An 11,746-nucleotide genomic window follows, 5' to 3' on the forward strand; every position below is an offset into this window, starting at 1 on the left:
TTTATGATAACGTATAAAACAGATGCATTTGTGGGTTTGTACGTTATATCATAAATAAAAAAGGCTCAACATCGGGAAATATTATAGACGACCACTCCGTACACAGCCTTTCACCCCCTTTCACTCCGTGCACAACCTTTTTGCGCACTACCTTTCATTCCGTGCACAACCTTTGACACGACCATTCACATCGGTACACTACCAATCCACGCTACCTTTCACTGTGTCCGCATTTTATTTCAAACCATCACTTAAACACGTGTTAGAGAAACAGTTACAAAAACAACAGCTCGTTAAACATTTCGGCTTTCTCCACCGTGCCCAAAACAGAAACCGCATTACCACGCTGTATCTCTATGGACAAACGTTGTCGAAGAAATACGTGCGAGCGGGCTTCTCCTGAATGAGAACGTAATCTTTTCCCCAGTTCTTTTATGATGGCAATGGCCGCTGGTCCCCACGGGCCCATAGTTTCAAAAGCGATAGGTGTGAATATATAGCGGCCGTTTAAATAAGAATAGAACCTAGACTTCTTCTCTTCAGCCTGCAACGCGGCCGATCCCGCAATTGCCGAAGTAGATTTGATGTGGGAAGCGGCAACAGTATCCACGCAGGTGACATCCCATGCCAAGCACATTCCTCGCTGCCAGGCGAACGTTGTGCAGCCATCGGGGCGTCGTTCGTTGGTGTGGGAAGTGCCTCGGGGTTCAAGTTTAGCTGGGATTCCGGCTGATACAAAAGCCCGACATACGATACTGTTAAGGCCACCATGTCTTGGGTGTCTGCCGGCGGAGAAGGTACAGGAAAGACCATGATGAGCGTATCCGTCGACCGGCTTTAAACATTTCGTGCAGTTGTGAGGTTCACAAATCCTGGCGCCGAGTCTAAGGCCTACTGAGATTTTCAGAGTATCGTCATCGAGGAGGTTACCTATATGGGCGGAAGGCAACGCGTTGAGCCAAATGCCGGCTTCTGGTCTCGACTGGGCAAGCAGACGCGCCTTATTAATTTCATCATCCCGGTATACTTCTAGCAGGGCAGCCAGAGATACATTACACAATGGCAAATCCCATGCCTTCTGGGAATTGCGGAATTCTGGAACGGGCAGTTCTGTTAAACGGGCTTTGCCTTCCACATTTCTAGAGCAACGGTAATGTCTGAAGTCTCTCGACTGGGAAGCAACAAAGACACCAGGTCGCCGACGGAGTGAATCGAAGCCAGGAAGGCTGGGAGTGCTAATTCCTCCGATCGACGTAGACCAATGCCTCCTCTGCTAACCGGGAGACTTGCTTGCCGCCAACTGGGATAATCATCGTGATTTGTCCGGACATTACATAGAAGCTGGAAACAAGACCGCAATACTTCATCGATTTGGTACAATTGCTCAGGATATTTCCAGGCGTTGCAACACCGCAACATGTAAATGATTTTCGGTGCTCCGAGACAGTGCCTTAAAAGGAATAAGGCGTGGTGACGGGGAAGCAATTTCATTCTTTCGCATACCGCGGTCAGCGACTTCGCTTTCTCGGCAAATACAGGGGCAATCGCGTCGTCCAGCACAGGGGCTCCTAGAAGCGTTAAATTAGTGCTGCACATGACGCGGATTCCCGGATGCCTTGAAAGAAAATTGGTAATTGCCTCTTGCTGTGTAATCTCAGAACCGCCTGCAACGTATAATTCGCACTTTCCGACGTTAATTTCCAGGCCAGTCGCCCGTGCTCTTTCGATGACGCGGTCAAAATTCTCAAGTACACTACTAGGAAGCCCGCCCAACGTCCCATCGTCAAGGTACCAAGCGTTTAGCTCGGTATCCAGGGAGGCAATAACTGATTGCAATGCGAGGCAAAATAGTAGCGGTCCCAATGGATCCCCCTGCTGTACACCGGATTCGGATGATAGAACGTGGTCGTCGATGAACAGTGACGAATGGTGTCCATAAGCTGACTGAAAAAAGACGAAGTATTCCGGGAAGTACGACCGCACGGCACTCAGCACTACTTCACGCGAGACCGTATTGAACGCATTTCGGAAATCCACTTTTACGATGGCTTTCGTGATTTCCGGATTACCGCTGAGGAAGTGTCTGGTACCGTGAACAATGGCTTCAGCTCCGCCACGCACATTGAAGCCGAGTTGTGTCGGGGAAAGGACAGCGACTGCCCGATCTGCGACTTTGCTGCAAATGATCTTGGCAATGACACGGCGCAGTGTCATTCCGACCGCGATGGGGCGTAGGCCGCCGTCTTTTTTCCGCAAGGCTAACAGCTTTCCACCGAAAAAAGCAGGACGGATGTCATCTGGCACTTTACCGTTCAAGGCAAGATTGAGGACGGCTGCCAAGGATTCGCAAAACGGTCCACTTTGATCGTCCATTTTTCCTCCTAGAATGTCGATTAGGTGCTGGGGACGCAGCCCATCTGGCCCAGCAGCAGATCCTCGAGGAAAGCTGCGAATAGCTGCAAATACATCTGCGGCGGTTACTGGGGGCGCTGCGGGTGTATCAGCATTGGTGAGCGTCACAGGTGGAGGCGCACATACGGGATGCTTCGTTCTAAGTTCCTTTAGGGTATCGCAAGTGGTGTCAGCAGCAGAGTCTGTGGACAATACAATACGCATCGCCCCAGAAACGGAACCGTCGTCGATCTTTTCGCCGACTCGACGAACAATATCTTCGTCAGTGGTTCGTTTCCTCCTGGCTTTAGTGGGCTGCGTTGCAGGAATCTCGATGTCGCGGTCAAACAAATCCAGGTTCTTTTTCACTGCGGTGGCCAACGTGCTGGTGCGCTCTGATTTCGTCTTGGCGGGGAGTCGGAGCGCTGCACTGCGCGTTCACTTGGTGCACTACCAAACTTTTATATACATTTATATTATTACATACATTATATGTATTTAAATACTTGTAATCTATATTATGGCTGTTATGTTCGTGCCTGTTTAATGGCACTTACGGAATTCCGTGCCGGCATATCATTGCAGCACGTAAAAAGTCCGGCAAGCCATCGTTGGACGCAGAAGATTTCTTGGCGCGTTGGGTAGAAGAAAAATTCACAGACAGAAATGGTAATGAAAGGGCCAGTTCAGTATTTGAAAGAAGTAGCATCCATTGATGAAGACGATGACGATGACGATGTCAACGCCGCATCAAGACACAAACGATGGGCAGATGCAAGAAAAATCTCGAAAGATATCGAGAACGGGTTAGCTGACCTAGAACCACAGAGAGAATTTCCCGATTTTTGGAGCAGTATGAAAAATTTCGAGATGACTTTGTTGACAAAATGCTAAACGATGAAGGGAGGGTTGCCGAAGCTGGTGATTTATTGCCGAAACAAAGCGAAACACACCTCGTACTGGTGTGGTTCGCTTAGTATGCAGCAATAACTGCTGTTAACGAAAAAGCGGCAGTTCCAGAAATAACTCTCCTGTGGAAAAATTGAAAAAATAAAAGGTTGTGCACGGAATGAAAGGTAGTGCCGAATGGTTGTGTACGGAGTAAAAGGTAGTGCTCAAAAAGGTTGTGCACGGAATTTGAAAGGGAGTGCACAAGGTTGTGTACAGAGTGAAATGGTGTGAAAGGCAGTGTACGGATAACGCAAGAATAACATCTGAGGGGCAGAGGAATATGAAATTAGCATAGCAAAAGAATTAAAATAAAAAAAAACTGAAATAGGGTAGGAATAGCATAAGAAAAACAATCAGAAGAAACAAAACCTTGAAGAACATAAAAAAGTTCACAAAAATTCTGAGACCCAATAATAAGGACTAAAATTAGTGCAGCTTACTTTTATGGGTTTCGCATAAAAAAAATTCAACGAAAATTTTAGTAAAGCAGGCAACATTCCTTTCGATGACAGGGCGTAAACTATAGCACGAGACGTGACGAAGATTATCCCTTCAAATCCATCAGTCCCAGATCCTATTGAGGCCGAAATTAGTTGCAGCCTTTCCGGATTTCTGGTAGACACAATAAAGGATCTCTGCATGGAAATCTTGAAGTCTTGAACTTGATTCTATGCGATTTAGGTCTGTCCTCATCTATATGAAACAGAAATGGCTCACTAGAACTTAATATACCTAGTCGCTCTAAATTTGTACTCTTTGTTTAAAAACCTTAATGGGTCTTTTCTGCATCGTTTAAGTAACTATCGTTAAAGTTTAGGTATTTGATTGGGCCTTGCAGGAAGTGAGGAAAAATGGTAGGGTAGTACATGGAATGAAAGTTGTTGTACGGATTAAAGCCTAAAAGAGCCATTTTCTGACGGCTATCTTCCTGGCCGAAACCTTGCTGACGACTTGCCAAATGACGAAAAATTAATATTGACCCGACACTTTATTGAAACGGTAACTTGATGATCGACAAACTGTTAAACGACAGCTTGCTGATCCCCGACATTTTGCTGACGACAGTCTGCTGACTTTATAAGAATAAGGAAACATCAGAAACATAAGAAAAACATAAGGAAGCATAAAAGTAATCTGAAAGAAGATAAGAAAGCAAAAGAAAAAGTAGGAAAACATAAAGTAACAAAAGGAATTATAAAAACACAGAAAGACAACCTACAACAGGAGCAAACCAGGACAAACTGAAAACCTAAGAACCCAAGGCAAATTAAGAAACCACAGTGAACCTTTCTTCTCTGCATATTGTGAAATATTGCTTAAACAATTCTTTCCACATTAACGAGACGTCAGCATTTGAAATTAGCAGCGGCAGGTTTAAGCATTTGACAGATTTTACAAATTCGAGTTAACGTTGCCATCTCTGGATGGCTGACAGCGCAGCAAAATTGTCACAGTTATCAAAGTATGATAAGGTAAATTCGCTCTTTCTAAATAAAGGACACGCGTCCCGCGCTCCAGCTTAATTTTGCTTACACCTTGTTATTGGAAGAGACATTTCCAGCGTTACCCAAGTTTTCTTAAACTTTCTTCTTTAAGGGATTATATTGTTGTTGCTCATATTTTGTCAAACTTTGGTGCTTTGCAGCTGGGGTCCGGAACTATAAACTCTTCCTGGCCACAGCCGGATACGTTGACGAAGATTATCCCCTCAAAACCAACTTCACCGACACTCTCAGCACTTTGTTCCACACCGTGTGCCATCCTGCGCGCTTCCGCACCGAGCCCAGTGAAGCCGTGCAGCGTATAAACAAATTTGTGGAGGAATCTACTTCCGGTACAATCCGCGATATCCTGGCTCTTTCGGATATAACGCCCGTTACCGTGTTTATATTGATCAGCGCGGTGTATTTCCAAGCGGAATGGAACTGTGTATTTCCCGAGCAGGACACCGTCAAGAAGCCCTTCACCCTGGCCGACGGCAGCACCGTAATGGTGGACACCATGCACGTGTTGACGAAGTGCCAGTATTATGAAAGTAAGGAATTAGGCGGAGCGCGATTCCTGCAGTTGTGGTACGGCGACCAGCGCTCCAGCGCTTGCTTCATTCTGCCGGGAAAGAGCGACGGATCGCCCACGTGGACACCGGGTTCCGCATTGTCGGGTCTCCAGCAGGCCTTGACGCCGAAGATGCTGGAAAAGGCGCTGGACTCGCTGCAGCCCATCACGTACGGGCCGGTACGGCACAATCCAGTTGCCTAAGTTCTCCATAGAGCAGAGCATCGACCTGGAGAGCACGCTGCAGGATCTGGGGATGCGGTCGGCTTTCACAACCACTGCCGACTTCTCCGGCATAACGTCGGTACCCATCTACATAGACAAGATTAAGCAAAAGGTGTACATTGGTAAGCATGATACCACCAATAAAGTTGGTCAGCCTGTCGCCAGTAATACAACTGGGCAAACTTACAAACACAAAATCGACGCGCGACTTTACGCCGAAAGACATTTCACATAGAGACGGTTGGAGAGCTTGCTTTGAGACATTTCACCTTTGCGACCTTTTCACACAGGACATCTGCTTGCAAACATTTTGTCATGAGACTTTTGTCGCTTTTTAAAATCAATTCGCGAGTAAATTAATTCGACGCACTTTTCTCTTTTCACAGGTTTTTTTAATTTTCCAGGATTTTCCTTGTTTTTTCTTAGGTTGTCTTTAAGATTCTTAGCTCGTGTAAGGTTTTCTTGCCTTTCTCACATTCTTAAGTTTTCTTAGGTTATTTTTTGGTGTTCATTTAAATTTGTAGTTTTTGTTGACTATTATTCTTTGAAGACAAAATTAATCGTTGTAACAGCTAACAAGTAATATCGAATAGCGTATGAAAAATTCCTGGGATTTTCTGCTACGATGAATCGTACCGCTGCAAGTTCATTCTTGCACGTGAATGCACCCTAGGACACAAATTCAGCACTAAAACTTTAGATCGATGTTTACAAGATACAGTGAAACTCTAACATACACCCTTATATGACATTCACCCCATGATTATGTGCATGCGGCTAAGAAGCGGACTGTCCGGTAGTGTTGACTGTAACATCGGGGCAGTTCTCTGTGCAACGTTCACCACTGTAACGTACATCTATCTTGGGAGTATTAACATTAAAACAGTGAATTTAACCTGGAGATGGCAGCGGCTACACCCCTCTGTGGCGTTCAGAAAGTCAGGAACGGAGGTTGTACGTAGTAGAGAAGCTTCATTTTATATCCATTAGGCATCAGGCGTTGATGTACCCGCGGTCTTCCGAGTGCCGCTGTGCAGAACGTAAGATTGGCGAAAGTATGACAGCCGGCATACCAATGGATCAGTTTCACCTTTAGGCTTTACATCACCCCACGTTTTGCGTACTTCGCCCATCACGTGCAGTGATGTAATGACAACAGCTTGCATGTACATTTGAACAAAGGCTCGAACGGGCCATGTATTCCTGTGTTTGTCTCAGAACCAACTTCAACCGTCTCCCAAGCAGCTACTTGACGTGCAGACTGACGATATTAAGGCTGACTTTAAGCCTACAAGAATACAGAGTAGATGTTGCACAATATACCGCTTCACTTATCGCCGTTATCGGCGTCTCGTTTTGTTTTTGTCATCATAAATGGTTCGTCCTTCGATTCATTATCTGGCACGCCCAAACACTTTCACTATCACAGATGTTTATTATGTTTATTTAGATGTCAACGAGAGAGGAACGGTCGCATCCGCAGCAACCGCGGAAAGATTTGTACTCTGTCGCGCGCCACGCGAGACCAGAGTCGAATTTGCCGCCGACCGACCCTTTATTTTCCTGCTGCGGCACGAGAGAACTGGCAACATCTTGTTTATCGGACACGTTGTTGATCCATCGGCGAAATGAAGAAAATTTTACAGCTTGCAATATGTTAACGATATTGCCGCAGTTTAAATTAGCTTAAATCACTTTAGGACGGGTAGTTTTTATGTTCCCTTAGTATTACAAACGTTACCTGTTCAGGTGACCTTTTCAGTAATATTAATTTTGATGCTATGGGGCGCAGTAATTTCGTACACTTTTGTAAAATCCCGCGTAGATCACACTGCCTCGTTTCCTCGTTTGCAGTACAGTGTAAACTGTGGCTGCAGTTCACAAGTACTGTTCCCCATCACACGATCCTTCATATTATTGCCTGAATACATGTACGTGTTCTTCGAAGTATGGATATTCCTACTTTAGCACTGGATGATACCTCGTATTACCTACAGTAGTGCAGTTATAGCACCAAACGCCTGTAGTACGAGTTAATGCACGCGTACTTTTTTTTTCACGCATGCTCGAACATTGTTTCCGTTGTTTAGTCTTAGTCAAATAAGTTGTCACAACTTATGCGCATGAACGCCGTTTGGGACGTCACGAGCAAAATAAAATTCCGAAATGTTTACCACTTGCCAAACGCGTAACGGCAAATGTCAGTGGCAATTTTTACCCCAGAACGAAGGTTTCGTCATTTTCTTTAAATTTTAATGTTAATTTAAAAATTTGAAATATACATACATGACGCGATCGTGCTGTGCTGTTGTTATACCTCAACAATCGAATCATTAAAAAAAGTAGAAATACCTAAAACAATAAATAACAAAAAAGATAAAGAAAGAAAAAAAAATAAAAACGAATAACAAGAAAAATTCCAGAATTATAAGAATAAATTTTTTTTTAATACAAGTAATTATATTAATTATTTTTTTTTCTTTGTAAAATAAATAAAAGTTTTACTTTTAGTTTTATTTTCCAATAAAACTAAGTTTATTAGGAGAGGTTTTTTTATTCATAAGCATCTCTGAATATTTTTTTTAGTTTCCGGTTTTAATACAGAGTACAGTATGGAGGTCTTAAGTTTGCTTTAATTTTTTAACAATTTTTTCTCTTCATATTGCTGGTGCCTCTTCTATTTTGGCATTTGTCACGGTTCACACAATCTGCATCGCTGGATACTGGGAACTAGTCGAGAGAATAATTGCTACACCTTCTCCTATTTCACGTTCCAGCAACACGACATGCCACAAAGTGGTGTTCCGTTAGGCAACGCGGGACGAAAAAATTTCTATCTACGGTGGCATTGGTGGGTAGAACCGTAGAACTGTAGAAGTTATCAACTGGCCGTTTCACCGACACTGCCATGGTACGTGGAGGCGGTTGTTCAGATTAGTTCGTGGAAGATATGCCTTAATTGTCTTCGGGAGATTTTTTATGACTCAGTAACTTACGGCATCGTTGCAATATGGAAACATCTGATTGTGAGAGACTACAGTGTGGCTGTTTTTATCCTGGTAAATCTGCTGTACTGCATCCTTTCTGCGTAGTACTTTGTCTACGCGCGAGAGCTCGTGCCCGTAATAAAAATTGTAGAGAATCAGCTACAGAATCAGCTACGCGCGATAGGTTTGTTGTTTTTTAACACTGATCGTCGGCAGTAACGAACCACAATCTGACATAAATGCAGCAGCAATACGGATAACAATTCTAAAATCTCAGTATGAGGTCAAAGAACGCGAAACGTGAATTCTTTGAAAGATGATTACCGTCTTACTACGGGCATTCTGTTCCTGAGCTTTTGTGGGTTGTTTAAGGAAAATGGCCCGGTACAAATCATCCAAAATGGCATACATAACTCTATTTAAACTTTTTGCCTATTTTAGCAAGCCATATCTCGGCAACCGGATGTTGCGTGCGGAAACGGTTCTCAGAACAATGTATACAAATCATTTAGCTTTAGAATGACATAAAATATTACGAAAAAAAGATTCGGAGTGCGCGAAAGCGAAAAATTTAGTGTATGTATCCCATTTCTGACACCAAGTACCGGGCCATTTCCCTTAATGCTGTAAAGCAGTAGTACCACCGCACTTTAAATACGTTCTGCAAGATACAGAGCCGGAAGTTCTGTAACATTTTGTTACCACCCCCTTACCGCTGATTGGACGCCTGAGTTAAAGTGTTCTGCATCTAAAAGGAACTCTCCTGGCTCCGTTATGATACAGAACTCGCATTTTTTACCACAAGTCAAAATAATAATTTGTTGTAAAGTTGCGAAGTTTTGATTTTCTAACTGTACGTTGAAACTTGAGTTTTGAGTTTACTTCTGAGTATACCATAGAGTTTTGAATTGATCTGCATACTCTACTTGAAAAGATAAGAATTTTTCGTGATTGAAAGAACCGGCGCGCGATATTAATTTTTAGTGTTGAAACCTGGAGCAAAATACATTTCCCACGATTTTTATTAACGGCATTACTAGCATTAGTCACCATGATTTCATTTTTTTTGGATGCGTCATACTTCTTAGTACCTTAAATCACGTACACTGGCGTGATTCAAATATTACATAACGCGATTTTTCTAGATTTTCGACCATCCCCACCCCTTGTAACGCCGCATAACAAAATTTTCAACCCCCCAGCTGCATACGTAACAAAGAGTCCGACCAACCCCTATAAAAATGTAATTAAAATACGAGTATATTAATTTTTTTAGCTTTTTATGGGGTGTCGGCCCGCACGTAACAAAAATTTTTGGACCCCCTACCCCATGTAACAATGAGTAACAATTTTGTTACACCACCCCCCACCCATAGCCGTTACGTAATACTCGAGCGCTGCCCACCAGCAAATAATTAAAATGTTGTGCTAACTTAAATGGTTGGATAACCTCTTGTACAAAGGACATTCCAAAAGTTTCTTTCCCTGTTTTGCCTGCGTGCCATTTCAAGTGCAATATGCAAACGATATATTTTTTATTACGTAGCATGTTCTCTGAGTTATCGAAGAAACAAAACTTTTAACTGTCGATGAAGAACTGCGCAGGTGAAAAAATTCTGGCAGCCTAACCACTGTCCTTCCAAAAATTCAGCGGTAATGTGATTCTTTAGTTATATCGACAACAGCCGGTAAACATAACAACATGCCTGCGCTGATTTACACTAATAAAAATGATCGAATTTAAACATTAAAAAAGCATCCAAAACGTTATAGCCACTCGTCGCCTTCGGACGTGCAGGCAGTGTACCAAAAACAGCTGCAGCATTTCCACGGATTACAGCTAAACTGAATCGTTGTCTTAAAAAGGCGGTAGATCGAGGTGAAGGCTCACTATGTCCTTGTTATTATCATGATCATGAATCGTTTCCAAACTCTCACAAATTAAAATAATAAATTTGTTTTTACACACATCCGTTTTTTTTTTGGTTTTCCGCTTTCCTGCTATTCCGAACTTCCAATTCTTTTCCACAATAAAGACTGTATCCTTGACCCACCCCAGCACATACTGGCGATGATTTAATTTATCGCTAGTCTATTTGCAACAAATTGTTTTCCGGATTTTTTATTGTTTTTGCCGTTTGAAAACTGGCAAGATTCGTGTTTTGACAACTGGTCACTAACACTTCCGATTTTCTTCTAAAAGCAGAAAGGGCCGAATCTTTTCGATCTTGATTTACACTGCAAGAGGGAAGACTTCTGAACAGAAAAACGTTTTGAGCTTCTTGAAGTTCGAACGGGGAGAACGTCAAAAATGTTACAATGTTGCGAGAAACCCAGAAAATAGGCTGTCAGACACCGCTGAAAGTCTTTTTGGCGAATTTTGCCCATCCTCTTTGAACAGGGCCTAGTTTAAATTTTTTAATAATTAGTTAGTAAGTGGCATTGGTAAAAAGATGGGTAGGGCTAACTGAGTTTGTGGGGGAAGATAAAAAATAGGGAAAGAAGCTTTTTGAATCGCCTTTGTATGTACTTTTTTGTTATTTTGCTGTGGTAATAATTAAATTCCAGCGTGGATCTGGGACATTGCATAATAATTTTGACATAAATTATCAGCGTTCATTAATATCCGAATTAAGAAAAAAAACAGCGGTCAAAACTTCTGAAATGTTCCTCATATTGCGCTGTTTTTGATGCTACAAGGAAACCATTCGTGAAGGGGTGACACTTATTGCAACAGATATTTATTAGAAATTTTACTTTCGCTCGTAGCATTAAAAACAGCGAAAGTAAAAAGTGTAAACTTTGTTAATTTCGTAACTTAACAAATTAACAAAGTAAATTAACAAAGTACAAAATTCGTAAATTAACAAAGTTAACAATTTTTACTTTCGTAACTGCTACAGCGCCTCTTAGTCCGCCTGACTGCAGCTTGTGTTCAGCAGCCGACGAAATCGCATAACTTAATCGAATTTCGGCACTCTCTGTCAACCTATTAACAAGGAAGCGAAGTAATAATGGTTTCCCGGTAAAACTTCTACTTGCGGCAGTATCGTGATCGTTACCACTACCAATACCAGTACCATGACATGGTACCACAACCAGTACCACTACCAGTAACAGAACCATTCTCGCTACCA

The 11,746-nt window shown here is 42.7% G+C and overlaps 2 protein-coding genes across 2 annotated transcripts; one reads left to right on the forward strand and one right to left on the reverse strand.

The window, feature by feature from the left end:
• Positions 1 to 274: 274 nt before the first annotated feature.
• LOC129581495 (uncharacterized) lies at positions 275 to 5,497 on the reverse strand. Its single transcript, XM_055472620.1, has 3 exons — positions 5,484 to 5,497; positions 1,184 to 1,300; positions 275 to 1,139 (listed from the first exon to the last, which is right to left on the reverse strand). The coding sequence occupies exons 1-3, from the start codon at positions 5,495 to 5,497 to the stop codon at positions 275 to 277; spliced, it is 996 nt and encodes a 331-aa protein (XP_055328595.1).
• A 33-nt stretch (positions 5,498 to 5,530) lies between these two features.
• LOC129602672 (leukocyte elastase inhibitor-like) lies at positions 5,531 to 7,659 on the forward strand (the record flags this gene model as incomplete). The annotated part of the gene is made up of 2 exons (XM_055501767.1): positions 5,531 to 5,744; positions 7,073 to 7,659. Coding segments are annotated over 2 exons (396 nt in total), but the record flags the coding sequence as incomplete, so codon positions are not given.
• Between the last annotated feature and the right edge of the window lie 4,087 nt (positions 7,660 to 11,746).

This window comes from Paramacrobiotus metropolitanus, unplaced genomic scaffold (genome assembly GCF_019649055.1).
Source record: "Paramacrobiotus metropolitanus isolate TYO unplaced genomic scaffold, Prichtersi_v1.0 Parri_scaffold0000001, whole genome shotgun sequence".
In the NCBI taxonomy this organism is placed as follows: Eukaryota; Metazoa; Tardigrada; class Eutardigrada; order Parachela; family Macrobiotidae; genus Paramacrobiotus; species Paramacrobiotus metropolitanus.

Bases quoted from the DNA above. Each gene is read 5' to 3' on its own strand.
- LOC129581495 (XM_055472620.1), bottom strand. The intron at 1,140-1,183 runs GTTGCTTCCCAG...CCGTTGCTCTAG, and splicing joins GTCGGCGACCTGGTGTCTTT to AAATGTGGAAGGCAAAGCCC.